Source organism: Crinia signifera, chromosome 1, assembly GCF_055691185.1.
Source record: "Crinia signifera chromosome 1, ASM5569118v1, whole genome shotgun sequence".
Lineage (NCBI taxonomy): Eukaryota > Metazoa > Chordata > Amphibia > Anura > Myobatrachidae > Crinia > Crinia signifera.
Window position 1 is genome coordinate 375,797,272 of NC_139217.1, and position 21,342 is coordinate 375,818,613.

At 44.7% G+C, this 21,342-nt stretch overlaps 2 protein-coding genes across 3 annotated transcripts in view; one reads left to right on the plus strand and one right to left on the minus strand.

Moving 5' to 3' along the window:
• The window catches only part of ACAD10 (acyl-CoA dehydrogenase family member 10), a 70,711-nt gene extending 55,699 nt beyond the window's left edge, over window positions 1–15,012 (minus strand). The window contains exons 1-2 of the mRNA XM_083151405.1: window positions 14,867–15,012; window positions 2,656–2,848 (exon numbers count right to left, since the gene is read on the minus strand). Of these exons, the coding sequence (XP_083007531.1) occupies window positions 2,656–2,842 (187 nt within the window). The 5' untranslated portion in view covers window positions 2,843–2,848; window positions 14,867–15,012. The remainder of the gene's footprint in view (window positions 1–2,655; window positions 2,849–14,866) is intronic.
• The window catches only part of BRAP (BRCA1 associated protein), a 41,605-nt gene continuing 35,175 nt past the window's right edge, over window positions 14,913–21,342 (plus strand). Inside the window, exon 1 of one of the 2 annotated variants that reach the window (XM_083151407.1) lies at window positions 14,913–15,050. Coding sequence is in view for 1 of the 2 variants with exons in the window: in XM_083151406.1 (XP_083007532.1) it covers window positions 15,493–15,571 (79 nt within the window). In the remaining variant the exon portion in view is untranslated. Of the gene's footprint in view, window positions 15,051–15,309; window positions 15,572–21,342 lie in introns of those variants that run through there. The other variant, XM_083151406.1, reaches the window with a different exon arrangement.

Here is a 21,342-nt window from a genome sequence, read left to right on the forward strand (position 1 = left end):
TGGGAGCAATCTGGGTACACATATGTACAATCGTCGGGCCGTTCTTCCGATCTGCGGACGAACGGCCGTTCGATTGTATATATGTGTACGCTGTCCCGATCCCTTCGTTGCGATCGATAAACGGCCAAAAACGCTTTTGGCCGTCCACGGTCGGTCGGTCGCAGGTTCTTTGCTGCTTAATATTCTTCCGACAGGACGGCTCCATATCGAAAGAAAAGTGACATGTGTACGCACGTTCGATCGATATGCAGCCCGTTCCTGCGATCATTCCTCCCAAACGCAGCACGCCCATGTGGGTGTTGACTAGCTGCGTCATCCCTCCATCAGCTATTACCCGCCTTATCAAAATGACCCCCCACCCACTGGTGTAAAGATTACATTAACAGGCATTGTAATGATATACATATAGGGTACAGGTATGTGCACAGCTATACATATGGGGGACATGTATGTAATTTCTATATTTACCTTCATGTATTTCTCCTGTAGAACTTGGACGATGGCATCACAGGTGTCTGGTATTATCAACCCCAGCGCTTGAGATGATATTGCGGTTGTGAATCTCAGGTCGGCAAGGGTCCTGCCTGTTGCCAGATAACGCAGCGTTGCCACCAGTCTCTGCTCTGCAGAAATAGGCCTCCTGAAATAGGTGTCCTCTCTCTCTATTAAAGGGGTAACCAGTGTCAGCAGCTCCATGAAGGTAGCGTCATCCATACGGAGATAATTCCTGAAATCATCAGGATTGTTCTCCCGTATCTCCTGTAGCAATGGCATGTGGGAGAAGGTGTCTCTCCTCAGAAGCCAGTCTCTGGTCCAGCAGCTCCGATTCTTGGTCCTTTTTCTTTTTTTAATAGCCCGCAATCTGATGGCCATAGCAGCCAAAATGCACGCACGAGCCTTCCTTCTCCTCAAGCTCATGATTAAAAAGGCCCAAATGCACCGATAGACGAACGTACGTACGTATATCCAGTACAGCTAGCAATGGATATGAATAGTCACGGCTCTATTCACTGTACTACACGAACGATTCTTTGTTCCGTGATCACGCCTCGTTTTGCTATGCTCTTTTAATCCAGCCCATTATGATAATGTTGTGTACATTTTTATCGTTCGAATAGCCAGAACGGGAGAGTGTGTACGGTGGTACAATCTTTTTCTTGCGATTGTTTGGACGGGAGTACATCGGACGTCGCCAGTAAAATTGTACATATGTGTACGCGCAGATCGGTCGTATGTTTCGGACGGCCGAACGTGTATACGGTCGATCGAACGGTCGCAAGAAAAATGAAATTGTACATATGTGTACCCAGCTTTATAAACTAATATTAAACAAAAGTAACTTAATTAAGTGAAAATTGTAACAGATTTGTTCATTTCATGAGTGGGTACACACTGTAAGATATACAGCAACACGCACCTAATCTAGCAATTACACTGGGAACAGGACATTGGGGTTCAATTTGAGAGGATCTATATCCCCTTTTTTAAAAACACTTTGTTTCTTCCTCTCTGCCTCCTTGGCAATTGTTTTTATATGTCGCAAATCTTAAAATAAACAATTAAAGGTTACATTTTATTAATTTTTCTTGTCCTAACAGTGCGTCACATACATAACAGTCTTTCTTCTCTTCCCTTGTTATTGCTCAAATTACTGTTGAAGTGACAGCACACCCCACATAATAAAGTCTATGAATATTGATTGAAACAAGGGGTTACCTTATAAACACTGCCAGTGCGATTGTTCACCCCCCCCCCCCCTCTTTTTGTTCTAGATTGCTGAATCAACTTAAGTTATGGACTCAAGTTATGTTAACAGTAATCTAATGTCAACTTCATGATTTTCTTTCTCTACCAACATGCTGATTTTTTGTGTGGTAGTTATGTATACCATTATTAAGCCCCTAAAAAAATTGGGATGTCTAATGGGGACTCAGGGGGGTATTCAATGTCAGGGGTACTGCTGTAGAGAAAGCTCGACAGCCGTGCCCCTGTCCCGTTCTCGCTTTGCTCTACTTGAGCTCAGCAGGTGGGATTGATTGTCCCGGGCCCGCCGAGCGGCGAGAAAGGGGTGTGGCAGCTAGTTGAGGGCGGAAATAGACGAGCTCTGGCTGGGAGCTCGCCTATTTCCATCTTTTCTCTGCAGAACGAGCCCGACAGCTTGTGAATTCGGTCTCATTCTGCCGAGAACCCCTGTTCAATGCTGTCGGGGAAGACAGCATTGAATAGGGCCCCGCAGCCATCTCCCCCGTCGGGAGATGGCTGCGGGAGCATGACTATCATTGAATACCCCCCTAAATGTGCGTTTCTGCCATAATATGAAACATAATGCAGATTAAGTAATTCGTCTTTTTTGGGGATTCGGGAGGAAAATGTATCTTCCGTGTACTACAAATACACTGGATAAAGAAGCCACTATTAGTTAATAATTTAATACATCGAAAAATCAATATTTATTAAACGAATTGTCAAACAGTCGAAGGTATTTATCAGAAAGAGTTGTTTTGAGATCCTCTCGGAAAAAAACCTGAGACGGGTGGTGAGCATTTACATTTTTTGGGGGGTGATCTAATATGGAATGACCCAGCTGTGTGTACCAAGGAGTTGCATTCTTACACATGGAAGAGAACATTTACCCTCACTGTTATCAAAATTCACCTTTAGCCAGTTTGTAGGGGGATGGAAGAAGGACCCCACCCATATCAAAAACGACAGCCTTGTATGCACAGCTTGCAGCATGACTCCATCTTATTGCACTCCGCTGTGGAAACAGGCAGTGTCTCCAAACTGAAGAAGCTGTACAAGGTCTTATATACGAAGCTTGGAATACTCTGGTTATCAACATTGTCACCTAGAAAAGAAAATATATAGCTTTGTTTTTATCGTAAGACTATTTTGCAACTGTGGACACGATTCTCCAAAAAGTGAACGTAAAGTCCTGTGCATCAAACGTTTTTTTTTTTTACTTATTTTCCTCTTAAAATTGATGTTTTATTTTGGCAATACTGAGTGGTTTATTCATAAACAGTTATTATCTACTGTAGACATGATACCTGGATAGAAAATTGTATCACTCCCACCTCACCTATATTTTGTATGACTAACGTGTCATATGCTATTCTAGTCACATATTCTCTCCCCGTCCCCCTATACTGTCTTTTCCTCTGACTGGCTCGTCCTACGTCTCCTTATAATTTTGACAATGCTGTTATAAGTGTTTATACAAAATCTTGAATGTTTATTCGAAATGTTTATTTAAAATGTTGTAACGTCTGCCCTGAATGACCCAGTTATACCGCTCCATGGAATCTATCAATGTTAACTGTTTTGTTGGAAAGTCGCTGTGCGACAGTCAATTTCATTCCTCCACATTGTTATTGCCGTACAATGAGAAATGTATAACTGCCTGAATATGTATCTGTATGTCCATGCTTATAACTCAGGCCTACAACACCTTCTCTGTTATTTCAATTTCTGTAAAAACACAATAAAAATGAAATAAAGAAAATAGTTGTTTTATGAAAACTTAATTGCTTAGTAGCGATGCCTATAACTTAAAATCCACTTAAATCTTGGTATTTTGGAGAAGTATGTCATTTAAACTTGTGTAGCTGTTCTGTGCATCACAGAGAATCACCCATAAGGTGTATGTGAACCATACTGTAAGTGCATTCAGTGGTTAGTCTTGGGTCCCATCCGCAAGATATCTCATTATGGTTTGCAAATATTCCAAAATATTGAAAAAGCTGAAATAAAAAATACTTCTGGTCCCAAAGAATTTTGGGTATGAAAGACTCAACTTGTGAATGTAATGTAACAATCTATTAAACTGGCAGTGCATACGTAAGCATTATTTTAGGATTTAGACTGTTTCTGAAGATTCAGTTAGCCCTGTGGTGCAATGACTTTATATATATATATATATATATATATATATTTTTTGTACAAGACCCCCCCCTACCAAAAAAAAATGACAAGCCTATGTTAAGTGGTAGTCGGGAGTGCCAGAGGAGGTTATGTCAGACACTACACCAATGATGTGTTCCTGGCTAAGGGCACCTCTCTGTCTGAGCCTGGAACTCCAGTCAGGGATACTAAAACTGGATGAACTAAAGGAAAAATTGGTTAAATCTGAAAAACTACAGTTTTTTAAAAATGTTGCCCTCAATCCCCATATGTTCCAAGCTCCTGGACCAGGTAAGCAATGCCACCAATAGATGGTGTTGCCCAATAAAAGCCAATGGGTTTCTTTTCGTAAAGTTCCCTCAGAGGAATCAGATCCATCCCAGTTGAACGCATGCATGCGCAGAAGAACTTCTGGGTCATAAGCCCAGAAGTCCTTGCATCACAAAAAATAACTTTGGTACTTGTGTATTATCACGCCACCACCACTATCAACACCAACCCGAAGCATGGCGAGCGCATCAAGCCCGCGAGGGGCGGCGGTACGCGTCCTCCGACCTTTTCATACCCTCACTATCCACGTTGGCGTAGAGTTGATGTTAGATAGTGTGGCGAGCGCAGCGAGCCACCGAGCCCGAAGCGTGCCCCGCGAGGGGACGCGGAATACTTTACATGTATTCCACGTCCGCTCGCCACGCTTCGGGCTCGGTGGCTCGCTGCACTCGCCACACTATCTAAAATCAACTCCACGCCGACGTGGATAGTGGAGGTATGCAAAGGTCGGAGGACGTGAACCGCCGCCGCTCGCCACGCTTCGGGTTGGCGTTGATAGTGGGGGTGGCGTTAACAATGGTTCTGCAGCTACGATCCTACTCAGCACAGATTCATCTGGACTTCATCTTCTTTATCATCCAATCATCCATCCAATCCTTCAATCAATCATCCAATCCTTAAACCAATCATCCAATCCTTATCTAATCCTTCTTTCAAATCATCCAATCATTCAATTTATTCATCATCTTCAAAGCTCTACAATAAGTATTGTATGTTATTGACTTTTTCCAATTTATCAAAATCTACAGTTATTCATTATGCCATCATTCATATATTGTACCGCAGTATCTTTATTAAAAAAGGTTTCATTTTATCCAATTGCTTCACTCCCTTCTGTCGTTCATGCAACAGCCCTACATCACCCTACACGAAACGTGACACCAACATTGAAGAGAGGTCAATTTTGGGGTCGTGGCCTAGCAACAAGGGGCATGGCCAATATGTGGAATGCTCTTGCGAGGCCACACCCCCTTTCCCACCACTATGGGGGCCTGGCCAGCCGCTTCACGAGCTGCTAGCCATGCCTCCAGCCCCTCTGGCTGCATGAATAAACACTGCCGGCCCTGGGTGGGAAGCGGAAACGTCCACAAAAAAAGGACAGTTGGGAGGTATGGCTTGGTTGCGCAGCAGCAGGCATTGTCGATCTGTCGATCTGATCATCACAGCATCCAGATGATGCTGTGAAGACAAAGATTGGAGGTAGGAACAGATAGGGACTAAACTGTCATTTTGGCAGGCTTTTAACTAGCACTATAAAGGGATTTTTGAAAGAACTTACCGTTCGAATCCCTTTCTCTGATATGGTCCTGGTGACACAGCTCAACACTGGGATGTAGGAGGGTCCGAAGGAGCCAGGCACCTATCCTAAAGTTTTCAGAGGATAGGCTCCTCCCCTACTGCATCCCGGACTCTTCAGTTCAATCTTTTAAAGCCACTGGAATACATTAACTCAGTACAAACGCCTGCACATATTATATGCACATTTCTAAACAATAACTGTTTATTAACCATTTTAACATGAACATCATGAATACTGGCATACTTACTGAGCGTAAGGGAGGGATCGCTGTGTCACCAGGACCATATCAGAGAAAGGGATTCGAACGGTAAGTTCTTACAAAAATCCCGTTTTCTCTTTCAATGGTCCTGGTGACACAGCTCAACACTGGGACGTTCCAGAGACGGTCCTTTGGGTGGGTACGCTCAGGTCTGCAGCTCTCATCACTGTTCGCCCGAATGATGCGTCCTCCGACGCGAACTCATGGAACCTATAGAATTTGGCAAAAGTATGAACAGATGACCAAGTGGCAGCCCTGCAAACCTGCTCAGCTGTTGCCCCATGTCGAACCGCCCAAGAGGTGGCGACTGACCTGGTGGTGTGCGCATTAATCCTGGCCGGAACAGGCCTACCAACCTTAGTGTATGCAAAAGCTATAACAGAGCGCAACCACCTAGCAATGGTCTGCTTAGATGCAGGCCAACCAATTTTGTGTATGTCATACAATACTAACAAGGTGTCAGTCTTTCTGACACTCTTAACTCTGTCCACATAAATGCGTAAGGCACGCACCACATCCAATTTGTCCCTTTTTCTAGAACCCTCTGGGGGTTGAAACACAGGCAGAACTATCTCCTGATTTAGATGGAAAGCAGAGACAACTTTAGGCAAAAACTGAGGTACCGTCCGAAGAACTGCCCTATCATCGTGAAATATCAGGAAAGGAGACTTGCATGACAATGCTCCCAACTCTGACACCCTCTTTGCCGATGCCACTGCCAACAAGAATACCAGCTTCCATGTGAGAAACTTAAGGTCCGCCGACCTTAAAGGCTCAAAGGGTGCCTTCTGAAGGCATTCCAAAACCAGTGATAAGTCCCAAGGCGCTACTGGTTGTTTGTAGGGAGGTTTCAACCGAGACACCCCCAGTAGAAAAGTCTGGATTTCCGGTAATATAGCAATCTTTTTCTGGAAGTAGATGGACAAGGCCGAGATCTGCACCTTTAAGGATTGAAGGCTTAACCCAGAAGAAAAGCCATCCTGCAAAAATTCCATCATTTTTGTCAACTTAAAACGTGATGTATGTGACTTCTGTCTCTCACACCATCGAATGTAGGTCTTCCAGACCCTATAATAATTTGCCGAAGACACTGACTTCCTGGCTTTTATTATGGTGTTAACCACTGCCTCTGAGAATCCTTTATTCCTTAGAATGGCGGTCTCAATAGCCAGGCCGTCAAAATTAATCGAGCTGAATCCAGATGATTGAACGGTCCTTGTCTTAGAAGGTCTGGTCTCAGAGGCAGACGCCACGAGTCCACAGACAATCTCTGAAGCCTCGAGTACCAGGACCTCCTTGGCCAATCTGGGGCCACTAAGATCACCAGAATTGCCCGAGCCTGTATTCTTTTCAACAGTCTTGCCAGCATTGGGACTGGCGGAAAAACATACAAGAGATTCCCCTCCCAGGGGATAGTCATGGCATCCACTGCTTCTGCCAGTGGATCCCTCATTCTGGCATAAAACATGGGCACCTGATGGTTGAACCTGGATGCCATCAGGTCCACATCCGGAGTTCCCCACTTCAGGGTAATCTGATGAAATACTTGAGGATTTAGACTCCATTCTCCTTCCTTCAGCTCCTCCCTGCTCAGGAAGTCAGCCTCTATATTCTCCACTCCTGGTATGAATATAGCTGATACTGCTGGAACATTCTGTTCCGCCCACAGGAGGATTCTGGACACCTCCCACATGGCCAATTTGCTGCGTGTACCTCCCTGATGATTCAGATACGCCACAGCTGTGGCGTTGTCGGTCTGAATCCTTAAAGGGAGTCTTTGTAGCCTGTCTCCCGCCAGAGAAATCACTTTCCAGACAGCTCTCAGTTCCAAGATGTTGATCGGTAGAGCAGACTCCTCTGGAGTCCACAAGCCCTGCAGCCGCCGGTCCAAGACTACTGACCCCAGCCCCTGAGACTGGCGTCGGTAGTTACTACCAGCCAGCTCCAGGACTGCAGTGACCGACCCCACTGAAGGGAATCCACGTCTGCCCACCATTTCAGGGAGGCTCGAGTTTCCGAAGACAGCACTATTTGCTCTGTCTTCATGGTCTGAGTGTTTCCTGACCAAGCCGTTAAGATGTTCCACTGGAACACCCGAGAGTGGAACCTGGCAAACTGCAGCGTCTCGAACGACGCCACCATTTTCCCCAGCAGCTTGAGGCACCTCCACACTGATGTGCTCCGAGAGCTGAGAATCTCCTGGACTAAAGCAACCAGATCCCTGGCCTTTGTCTCCGGTAAAAATACCCGGTGTAAATGGGTATCCAGAATGACTCCCAAGAATTGGAGTCTCTGTGACGGCACCAACTGAGACTTTTGTAAGTTTAAAAGCCAGCCGTGAGCCTGTAAAAAATTGATGGCTTCTGCCAAATGACTCTGCAACCTGTCTGCTGACTCTGCTTTGAACAGCAGGTCGTCCAAATAAGGTATCACTGTGATTCCCCTCAGCCGAAGCACAGCCGCCATTACAGACATTATTTTGGTGAATACCCTTGGCGCTGTGGCCAGACCAAAGGGCAACGCCTGGAACTGTAAATGCAGGTCTCCTATCGCAAACCTCAACAGGGCCTGATGTTCTGGGTGTATAGGTACATGAAGATACGCGTCCTGGACATCCATGGACGCTAAAAATTCTCCCTGGTCCAGGCTTAGCAGCACTGACCGTAGAGACTCCATTTTGAAATGAGACTTTAGATTTAGTATCGGTCTGAAAGACCCGTCTGGTTTGGGCACCAGAAACAGAGTGGAAGAAAAGCCTTTCTTCCACTCTGCCCTGGGAACCGGAATTACCACCCCCTTCTCTAACAGAGAGTGAGCTGCTTTTAAAAGAGCTGAACGGAGCCGAGCTTCCTTTGGTAAAGATGTGGGAATAAATCTTCTCGGAGGAAGACCTTTGAAGGGAATTTTGTAGCCCTGGGCTATAATGTCTAATACCCAGGAATCCTGGCCTAGAGACGCCCATGCGTCCTTGAAATGTGATAGACGCCCCCCCACCTTTACCACTGCCGGGCAAATCCCCTGACAGTCATGCAGAGGGTTTGTCCTCTCCTTTGGCGACAGGCTTCTTGTGAAAGGAGCCAAATTTTGACTTTGGGGCCTTACCCCTGGCTGACTGAAACTTTCCCCTAAATGAATGTCCTCGAAAGGACGCACCACCTCTAGGGGAGGGCCGAAAGGACGGCCTAAAAGCAGAGAATCTGGATGTCTGCTTTCCCGCGGGAGCAGGCAGGAAGGTACTCTTGCCACCCGTGGCCTGCTTAATAATCTCTTCTAATTCAGAACCAAATAATAACTTTCCTTTAAAAGCTAATGTTTCTAATGCCTTCTTAGACTCATTGTCTGCTTCCCAGGCCTTAAGCCAGAGTACTCTCCTGGCATTGATAGATACTGTGGAAACTCTGGTCGCCATTTTGAGCGATTCCTCCTCCGCTTCCAACACATACTCAGCTGCTGCCTTAAGTTTCTCCGCCAGCAGCAATACACCAGGATCAGCATGTAAAATGGTGCATAAATCATTAGCCCACTCAATCATGGCCTTAGAGACCCAGGCTGAAGCAATAAGAGGACGTAGGGTGAATCCCACCCCTTCAAATATAGCCTTGAGGTTACCCTCCAGCTTTTTGTCCACAGGATCTTTAAAGGCTGCGCCCCCTTGTACTGGCAATACAGTAGCCTTAGACAGACGCGCCACAGAAGCATCCACAACTGGCACTTTTTCCCAGAGCTCCGCATGAGACTCTGGCATGGGGTGTCACACCAGGGGGCTTAGTCGACAAGACTGAGACCTCTGGTGGGGACCTGGACCGGTACCTGAACCGGGGAGGTTGGAGAGGACCCTTGCGCATGGACTGCGCGACAGTGCACCCAGAGCCAATAAGCAGTCAGAGGTAAATACAACCGGAGTTTATTTGCAGATGGTTGTAATAGTACAGGCAGTAAAGTATGCAGGAAATAATGACAGTTCATGCAGATTGCAATACTTTACAGATGAGATGATGACATGTATCGATGGTGGAACATCGGATCCGGAGTGTCGGATATGGAAGAAGACTGTGGGTCCGGAATGACGGACGGGAGAAGACTGTGGGTCCGGAATGACGGACGGAAGCAGGAGATCCGGAATATCGGACTATCGATGGTGGAACATCGGTGGCAGATGATGCTGGAGCATCGGAGGACCAGAGTCCCGGAGCTAGGCTTGGTCGCTGGGCTGAAGAGGCAGGATCACAGGCGGTGGAATAACCTGGACTTCACAGGAGATGGAACAACCTGGAACACACTGCAGCATGGAAAACAACACCAGCAGAGAAATACACTTGCACGGAGACAAGGACAGCTGACCATACACTGGAGACAACTGAAGCACTAGCAATGGTTCTGAGAGCTCCCAGCATACTTATCCCCACTGGGTGGCCAGGATTGGCCGAGGAAGTATGACAGGGAGATCAGAACCAACAGGATTGGACAGCACAGACATGTGACTGGAAAGAACATGGCAGCCCCCATGTCTGCTATGGCGGGAAAGTGTGTTTGTGCACACCATGCTGGATACTGGGAGCAATGGCGGCGGACAGGTGGATTGCCGTGCACTGGGGACTGTCACTGGGAGACAGGAGGCCGGCAGAGATGACGTCTGGACCGCAAGCTGAACCTGCGGAGGCACTTAGCCGGTAGGAAAGTCTGTCTGACAGCTCGGATCGTGACATGGGGTACAGACTTAGGAATCTCTTTGGCATCTGAAGCCTTTTATCAGGGGTTTTCCAAGCCTCTTCTAACAATTCCTGTAAACCTTCATCAGAAGGAAATGTAACAGCCTCCTTACGCTGTCGTTTAAACACACCTTTAGCAGGAGTTTTATCCTCCACTGAAAGTTTTAAAGCTTGTTTTACAGCCGTAATAAGATCCTCCACCCCTACAGCTGAGGAATCTTCCAAATCATCTCCCTGTTCCCAGGGGATATCTGTATATGCTCCCTCCTCTTCATCTACCATTAAAGGTACCGAATAAGACCTCTTAGGGGTCCCTACAGCATCAATATCAATTTTGTCTAGCAAGTCACTAAACCTGTTGATCCCCTTTGCAGTATCCTGCATCACCTGTATGAAGGCAGGATCTGCCTGGGTAAGAGGCAAGGAGCCAGAGGACTGCTGAGATGATGACATAGGTCTCTGAGATTCTTCCAAGGCATCACCCTGTCTGTCCAGCAATTGCACTAAAGCATTAACCGACCTGCCCAAGGCACTAGCCCACGCGGGTTCAATCTGCTCTGCCCTCTGGGGTTCACTCCCCATGGGTCTCACAGCAGCGCAAGCAATACACAAGCCCCCCTTGGCCATCTGCTCAGGTATAAATTTTTGTGTACACACATTACAAGCGCTCAGTGTAATAAGGGCTCCCTCCCCCAAAACCACAGCTTGTTGCTCAGACATGATGTAAAGTAACCCACACAGTGCATACAATGTACAACAGCGCTTATACAGGGTTAATGCACGCAGTCACTTATCTGTCTGTAGGTTTCAGATGCGGGGAAATGATGCCCAGGAAATCCAAACACTCTGTCAGGATCTGTAAGCCAGCTCAGCTCCGCTGCAAGCGTTCTGAAAGGCGCCAAAAACAGAGTGAGGGAAGAGACCAAGTCCCTGCTGCTGCGGGGTCCGTGACTTTTGGCACCAACCACCCCCAGTCAGCCGCTCCCTTAGTAGGATTTCCTAGTTCCAGTATCTCCCCCTCGGATGGGGACCACTTGGAACATGCCTGTAACAACACTGCTGTCCTCTCATAACAGGAGCTCAGTGTGTAAGCTCTGCAGAAAATGGCCGCCGCCATCACGGAGCGCCTGTCCCCCATGATCCCCACCTAAGCGTGAAGCCGGTTTCAGGACGCTCCGGAGCCCAGGCAGCTTCTTAAAAGAAGCTGTAAGCGTTGCACAGGGAGGCCAGACAGCGTCTCCCTTGTGCACAGTGAGCTGACAGGACGCGCTTCTGTCAGCTCCTGCTGCGCTAGCAGTGTGAGGATTCACTAGTAAGAATCCTCACACTGTGCCTACCTAGCTAGAGTGAAAGTTAATAAAATAATAAAAATCCCCTAACTACTCTATTTCTTTAGCTGCTCACGCAGCCCTTTAGAATAGCACCCACTCCAGTGGGCACCTAACACGAACTGAAGAGTCCGGGATGCAGCAGGGGAGGAGCCTACACTCTGAAAACTTTAGGATAGGTGCCTGGCTCCTTCGGACCCTCCTACATCCCACTGTTGAGCTGTGTCACCAGGACCATTGAAAGAGAAAGAGATCAATGGATTGATTTCTACTGTGGGTATTAACAGAGAAGATAACTTTTTTGCATGTTCTGTTAACCCTTTGTTGATTAGCAGAGTTAAGGGCCCCACACATCAGCAATTAATTGTGACAATTTTCAGATATGGAGATGATTGCCACAATTAATTTTAGATGTGTGGGTTCCCCCTTTTGGCAATCCCAATCAAAATCGCCAATCGATTGCTTAATCAGGTTTTTAAACATGCTTAATAATCTGGTATTATCTGCAGATCTTTTTTATATGTGTGGGCATTCCCAATTCGTCTTCTTCATCTATTTACATTATGAACAGCTGAAATGACAATCGATTGGGCAATTTCCAGATATGAAGATGCAATCTTTAGATGGAAAAATCTGCCGATCACTGAAATAAATCTGTAATGTGTGGGCAAAGTCAGAAAGATTGTAAAATCCATTTATCTGGCCAAAAAATCCCTGTATCTGGAAATCCATAAATTGTGATTGCTGATGTATGGGGCCCATTACGCTAAAAATGCAGTTTGGTATTAAATCTATTTTGCATGTTTTGTCTCTATACCTATAGTTGATGCAATTTTATTTTCCTCACGCTTAAGGCAGGCATACACTAATGCTGTGTACACACAGTACAATCCAGCATGAGATTTTGACTATATCAGTGGTTCCCAACCCTAGTCCTCAAGTACCCCCAACAGTGCACGTTTTCCAGATCACCCAGCAGGTGCACTCATTATTCAGACACATTTTAAAAGATCAACAGGTGGAGCTAATTATGTCACTTGTGATCTGTGTGGAGACATGAAAAACATGCACTGTTGGGGGTCCTTGAGGACCAGGGTTGGGAACCACTGGACTATAGTCAAAATCCCGTGCAGATCGCACAGGTTTTTTACCTTGCGCTCCCGATGCGCGCTCCCGTGACAGCACAAATCGCAACCCAGATAGTCATTCTATATAGTAAAAATTGAATGTAGATAGCATGAATTGTATGTAAATAGTACAGAGTTAGCAAAGATTGTATAGCACTAGAATCTTAACTCGAATAGCAAGGTAATCTCACCATGTGTACACACATTAAGTCAGACCTGATTTCCCTGGCAGCTCCCCGGGAGGGCTCACATATTATTTGGCACTTGATGTGCCATTTTTTACAATTGATAAATCGCATGCGATTTATCGCATGTAACTTCCGGGGAGCTGCAGGCGGAGGGAATTGGGCAGGGGGAAGCCAAGAGCCAGGCAGAGGGAACTGAGAGCTGGGCAGAGGGAGCTGGAGAATACAAAAAAAACCTGTACAAGTAATTGGGCAGTCACTGATTGGCTGAGAGAGCTCTCTTAAGGTGCGTACACACGGGGGCGTTTTTGTGCAAAATCCCGTGCGTACACAGCATAAGCCAATCAGTGGCCGCCTATTCATATGTATGTTTTTTTTTCTTTTATATTCACCTGCTGTGCCCCTCTTCTCGGCTCTCGGCTTCCCCTAATCAGATGTGATACATGTTGCACATAAGATTTATTTTATGTGCAGCATGTATGATCTCAGCTCCAATTTGATGCGCATGGGACCGCGCATTGGATCAGATGCCATACACATGCAGATTTCCCCCGATTTCTTGGCCCAATCCGCCGGAATCGGGTTAAATTGTGCCCAAAACGCATAGTGTATGGGGGCCTTTAGTTTAAATGTGCCACAGATGTCACTGCTTTGTGTGTTTTACTGGAGCATGCAGCACTGCGCCGCTAGCAGTCCCAGGCGGTAGACGGTCACTCGGTAGACAATATCTAGGTCAAATCACTTGGTCAACATTGACAAAAGATCAACACAAGCTTATGGTCAACATAAGGTCGACATGAGTTATTCTTCCTTTTTTTTTTTTTTAAATAAAGTGATTTTTTTATACTTTACTATCCAAGTGGGCATAGAGTGGGAATATAATAGTGTGCTCAAAGCAAAGTGAGCACAGCAAATCATCATACCTCCCAACATGATCCTCTCCAGGAGGGACACAATGCTCTTTTTCTGGACTTCCCTGGTAATGTAGGATTGCCATCACCTGTGGTGAGCTAGATAATTGATAAGAAAGGTGTTTCACCACAGGTGATGGCAATCCTACATTACCAGGGAAGTCCAGAAACAGAGCATTGTGTCCCTCCTGGAGAGGATCATGTTAGGAGGTATGAATCATGCAAGGGGACGTGGTCCATGGCGACATATACACAAAAAAGTGAAAAACTCATGTCAACCTTATTGATGTCGACCATAAGCTTGTGTTGACCTTTTGCCAATTTCGACCTAGTCACTGTCGACCTAGACATTGTCTACTATTTATAACGTAACCGTCACAGGCTACACAAGCAGTTGGAATGCAGTATAAATATAACTATACCACTTCACCAGTGTTTAAAAAATATTGGACACAGTCCCACTATGGATTGTACATGGACAGAGTGAGGTCCATGCAAACCAGCTGGTGTTACAGTCTCATTTGAACAGTTGAGCTACTGCTGCTGGTCTTGGTCATACATAAAGTCAAAGAAGCAAAACTTTGAAAGAGCACTGGTGCCTCCCCCTGCGGCCCTCAGTGATCCTGGGTCAGAGTGCGGCTAATATGACACATGCACAGACGACCTAGTGTGACACTGACATGGGCACAGGCTCAGCCAGCCACTCTGCAGTTGTTATTATTGTGCAACTTAGTGACGATGTCCGCTACTGTAAACACAGAACGGTTTCCTCTTCGTTACCTGACGCCCCGGTCCCGAGTAAAATGTCACTCACCCAGGCCAGCAGCGTCGCAGCGGCCAGTGTACGCGCAGGGACAGGGGGCGCTGCTGCTGCTACTACTGCTGTGACAGATAGGGAACGCGGATCGGAGCTCCAAGCGCTAGAGACTAAACAGTAGCACGGAGGACATCATTATGACTCTTGAGCGCCCGCTGCCAGTACTTTACACTCGGCGTCGGTAAGAGAATGTCAGTCAGGTTACTGTAGATACTGCATTAGCTTAAAAGTGATTACACACTAAATAAAAATATAAAGTACAATGTTATAATAAAATGAACATATGTGCACAGTTGTGCCGGTTTTAGTCATGATCTACAGCTGGCGCAAGTGACGCTGCGTTACGGGTATAGCCGCATAACAATGTATTTGTTTTCCCATATTAAAGATGGCCGCTTCGGCTCTCTATAGCGTTGTCGTTGACAACCAATTACATTTCTGAGGAAGAGACACGGGGTGACTATCCCGGAAGTTCAGTAATATTGACATCGTCGGGGAAAGTCGACTCACAATCTCTGGTGTTGGTGTCGTTCGTTCCTCCTGAAGCCCGTCTCCCGGTCACGTCGCATCCCCCGGCCCGATCCCCGCCCGTCTCTGTGTGCGCCCCCTACCTGAGCAACCCTATGAGTGTTTCACTGATTGTCATCCGGCTGGAGCTTGCGGATCACTCTCCCCTACCATTGGGCTTCCAATACCGTGCCGGTAAGTAAGCACACAAAGCCCCAACATACCGCTGATGGCAGCTATGCATCATATCACCAGTGTTATGCCCTGCCATAGCTTCTGTCCCAGCCTTACATGCACTTAGGGTCAATTGTTTACACACTCACACGGGTGGCTGTGGCAGTGGCAGTGCCACACAATGGTACAATAACCACACACTGTGGCAGTGCCACGCAATGTGATTGTGACAGCTCAACCAATGCTATCTGGGCACAATAACAATTCAAATTCCTTTAGAACTTTTTAAATGAAAGGTACAACTATAGAGTTAAATCCCAGTGGTGAATATTACTCATGTTTTAACAGATATTTGCTATTCAATCCACGTTTATGTATTTATTTACAGTTTCTTATATAGCGCAGCAGATTCTGTTGCACTTTACAATTGTAGACCGTGATAAAACAATCTGGGTTAAGGTGCCCATACACACTCCGAGAATCACATGCGTTATGAGCTAGATCGCATCGCACGGCATGCGTTTTGCATGCAATGTGCGTGCGATCCGAAAGCAGTACAAAAAGTATGTGCAGCACATACTTTTTGTACTGTGCGATGTGATGCCTGCTGTAGTGCACATCAGAACGCACCCTGCTATCGCAGCGTGTATGGGGGCCTTCACAACAGACAGACTTGGAGGTATGATGGTCCTGCTGCAAGCTTACAATCTATAGACGGATGTGGGACCATTTGTAGACAACAAGTAAATAGACAGCCATTAGGTCGACACCATTAGTTTGACAACTCAATAGGTCGACATGCTTTTAGGTCGACATACCATTAGGTCGACATACCATTAGGTCGACATGTCATTAGGGTGACAGTCAAAAGGTCGACATGTTTTTTTTTCACTGTTTTTTGGACGAAATGTCGACACAGTCGACATGGACTCAGTTTGAAGTGAACCGCAGCCCCTCGCATCGCTCGCGATGCTTCGGGCACACTATTTTATTCTCCCACCACGCCCTAGTGGATAGTAGGGCATGAAATACCGCCTGTCGGCACATGGCTCAAAAAACAGTGAAAAAAACCATGTCAAAACTGGAAGCCACAAAGTAGGCAACCCTGCCCTAACTGTGTGGAGAGTGCATATTCTCTCCATACTTGCATGCATTTTCCTCCCTTAATGCAAAAATTTATCGGTAGGTTAATCTGTTCTCGACAAAAATGTAACCCTGGTGTGTGTTTCCATGTGTTTTTAGGGCATACTAGGTGGGACATTTGCTGTTAAAAATCTATGTTTCTATGTGAGTAATTGCTGCTTAGCATTTTTTGATTCCAATGGAGGATATTACTCTGTTCTCACTGCAGGCAAATTTCTGGGTCTAGCATGTCGACCTGGAAATTTGCCTTTTAACACAGGTTTTTTTTTTGCAGTGTGAAGGGGTCGCATACCCGGACCTCATACACAGGTAAAACCCTTCTTTTTACCAGTGTTTGAGATCCGGGTATGCAGACACGGGTTGACCCATTCTCACTGCATAAAAACCTGTGTTAAAAGGCAAATTACCGGGTAGAACTTCTTCACCTGGGAATTTGCCTAGCAGTGAGAACGGGGGTCCGTCCCTGCAGTCCCCGGCATTTTAATACCGGGTAAAAGCCATGTAGTTCTCACTCGCAGTGAGAACACTGTATAATATGTAATACAAGTCATCATCCAGTCTATGGGTTTGGCAATGGGGAGATCTATGATGTTATGTCAGCTTTTGACAATTATATCTCTTCTGTGTTGCGTAGCATACACATAACATAGATTATTTTGTCACTGATTTACTTTCATGTTGTTGCTCCATCTTGGGTGCTGTTTCCTTTAGTCTTTTGAACAGGCATTGCTTTGTCTGCCACAGTAGTGTTTTCCCATTGCAGCACAAAATTGTCTTCAGTACAAACGTGTGGCTACAGATCTCTGAGAAGAGCTGTGTATCAGTTCGCCTACAGTGATTCTGATGCATTGCAGTTTGCTGCTTATAAAGATCTCTGCATTCATTTCTGCTGAACTGTAGCATTGTAAACAAGCTTTGCTGTGTTATATTTGTTAACTAAATATAATGTTTTATTAGAAAAATCTTGTGTATCCTGTTATATTTTCAAAAAAATGTTTTCAGTTGTTCATGGGATAAATTACTATTTATTTACAGTCTCTCATATAGCGCAGCAGATTCCATTGCGCTTTACATTTGGAAACAGTGATAAAACAAACTGGGTAGTAACACACCGACATAGAGGTGGGAGGGTCCTGCTCGCAAGCTTACAATATATAGGCCTTGCCGAATAATTGTAATGAGTGAAATACAACTTTATTTGATTTTTTGCTTAATCCCTTCATTTGGCTCAATAGCTGGACTGTATCTGTTCTCTAGAAAATAGTAAATTATTTCATTTTGTATTCTAAAAAATTAGTTGACTTGCTCTATCTTTTGGAATAGACAAGAGAGCAGTCTTTGATGTCCTGTGCGCTAAAAGCTGCCTTGTGGGGGGTGCATCCAAATAAAGTGGTGACCCTAAAACCACTCAAAGCATATATAGAAACAAAGGATGGATGTGCCCTCCAATGGTGCACCAAACGTCCCTTAATGAGAAGGTACGTTCCTCTTCTCCGAGTATATAATGGCAGATATATACAGGCAATTACCTTACGTTCCTCTGATAGATTGAACTATCCTCTTCTCCGTATGATAGGCTCCATGGGATCCACATAGATGGAAGATCTGTCCAATATGGGTCTAGGAGAAATCCTCCGCAATCATGAGATAGACCATACCAGAGCGTGTGTCCACAAAACAAAATGGATAGTTATATATAGTGTAAAACCTTTTATTAAGCAAATAATACAAATCAGGCTGGAAGATGAATTAAACCAAATGGCATATTACCGTGGATGGTGGAGAACCTGATAGTACAATCTAAGTTCTCAAATAGGCATACAGGTGCCCATACACGTACCAATTACCCGGTACTTTTTGTGCTAAAATAGCATTGCATCGCAGGCACAATGCATGCACAACGATGCTATTTCAGCACAAAAAGTACCGGGTAATTGGTACGTGTATGGGCACCTTAAGTCTACAGTGGTGATACCTGGGATAACGACCACTGCTTCCTTAATGCGCACAGTAAGTCCAAACGTCCAATGCACTTCCAAGGAAGTACTGTGTACAAGTCCCTGTGTACTGTGTACAAGTCCCTGTAAAAGGCATATTTCTTTACATTAAATCACTTTGATTACCTCCGTTGCATGAAGTTTTGCGTTCTCCACAGTTAAAAAAAATACTAAGGTTGGTGCAATGCCAAATATTAAATAATAAAATGATTTGGATTATTGTACATTTTTTTTTTAATTGTTAATTAAGGCAAATATATTTTATAAAATGATAGACAAAAACTGGATTCCATAGGGCGAACTGGGGTGATTTTCATACAGGGAACTTCGGGGTAATTAACAGACAAATTATTTCCACAGTAATCTCAATTTTGTCAACTAGCCTTTATTTTCTGTCGGAATAGTTCTTTTCTTACGTCTATGCATTTTGGTGGGAAGTGTCTAATAAATACCCTAATATTTTGTCATGCCAAAATACAGTGATGTCTACCAATTACCTAGTTGGTGCACATGTCAGCTCTTTAAATTGTGCATGAAACAGCTGTTGGAAAAATACTTCTCTAATGTCTGTAATTTACCCCCATCACATGAGGTCGTTTCCAGATACTATATTATTTTTTTCTTATATCTACTGTGGATAACAGTAAATGTCTCAGAATAGCACCCTAAAGCCTGATAAACACTATGAAATATTGGTGGCAGGGACCGGGCATCGGCAAGTGAATACACACTTAACGATGTCGGCAGGAAGGAGTGATGGACATGCAGTATGGCCCTCATTAAGGGTGTCCATACACTAGTAAGATTTATCTTCAGATCTGGCTGGTTGGAACAAAAACATGGTTATGGATGGGGACAGTTTGTCTGTTTTCCAGCATTTCCAAGCAAATGGTAAACTGTGATTTGCTCTCATCCATAACCAGGATTTTGTTCCAACCAGCCAGATCTGAAGATAAATCTGTGTGTGTATGGCCACCTTAACAATGCACTCCCTCGTCTGCACAGGCAGGATGAGGTGGCGCATTATTAATGACCCACGGGAGAGCGCATGCATGCCAATATTTAGCAAACACACTAAGCGATAAACAATATTGATCAGAAGGGGGGAGTGAGCTGTAGTGTTGGAAATATCGTTTGTGTCTGTGGGACTTTAGACTAGGTACACCTTGCTATGATATCAGCACAATGTGTCCTCTTTGGGAAAATCGGAATGAGTAAAGGTGCACTGTGTACCATCAGGAGCTTGCAATTGTGGGTCATTAACAATATCTTCAGGTTGTTAGTGCTGTACAGTCAATGAAAAGAGATCATTAACAATGCCATGCTGCTAAATGCAGGATAGCATTTTAGATTATCTCGTTGTACTAAGTAATCATGCATTGTGTAGGCACAGTACGATATGTCGGCTGGCATATTGGCTGGGAACACATCGTTCTATGAGCGTTTATAGTGTGTATTTTTATTATCTCAAGGATATTTATCAAATTTTTTTCCTGCATAAAAGTCGCTCACAGCGACTGTTCTTTTAGTATACAGGTCGAGTATCCCGTATCCGAATATCCGTTATCCGAATTATTCCGAAATACGGACATTCCAGAAAGTGAAAAAAAATATTTTTTTTTGCTAAAAACTCACTGGGGACATATGTAACAGCATCACTGGGGACATGATATGTAACTGGCACTATATATGTGCAAGACAATGATTGCTTGGCATTCAAATTCAGTGCTGAGATAGTACACACATTTTGTTTCACGTTTTGAAACCTTGTTTTTTGAACAATTAAAATATGTTTGTGTGTATTTTATGTGGTAATAAAATATATTTGTGTGTATATTATGTGTTTATACAGCATAAATGCAAGATACTTCAAAATACATCATTGAAATATTAAAATATTCCGAAATACGGAATAATCCGTTATCCAAAATTCTCCTGGTCCCGAGCATTTTGGATACGGGATACTCAACCTGTATTTAAATACAAATACAGCCAAGTTAATAAATTGAAGTTTAGTTAAATATTGCACTCAAAAAAGAGCAATTACTGTGAGCGACTCTGGCATTCTTTAACAAATACTGGGGCAGATGTATAAAGCCTCGAGAAGAGAAACTGGAGATAAAGTGAAAGGAGAACATACCAGCCAGTCAACTCCCAACTGTTATTTTCAAACACAGTTCATTGGCTGGTGCTTAATCTCCTTTCACTTTAGCAGGTTATCGCTTCTCCAGGCTTACTACATCTGTCCCATTTTGAGGATCTCTCACAGCAGTGTTGGCACTCAAAGGGTCAAAGTTGAATCTGCATTGGCGGAAAATAGTCAAAAACAGACACCTTTTTGACTAAAACACCTAGATCGGGGAGTAATTCGCTGATCCTCTTGTTTTCCAACAGTCAAAACTCCACACTTGAATAAGTCAAAAGTAAATTCGATTAAAAAAAATAATCAAACTGATGATTATGACTGTCGGAAAAATCTGCACTGATTGAATACCCCCATAAGAGATTTCAATAGTTTTTTCACCGGCAGATGGCATCCAATGGAGCTATTCAATTGTTGCTCCATTTGAGTGCGATCAGCTTCCTGCACCTGTGTTTCAGCTTGCACCACCCGAGGGGCGGCAAGCTGAAATTGGCCTATTTGAGCATTCT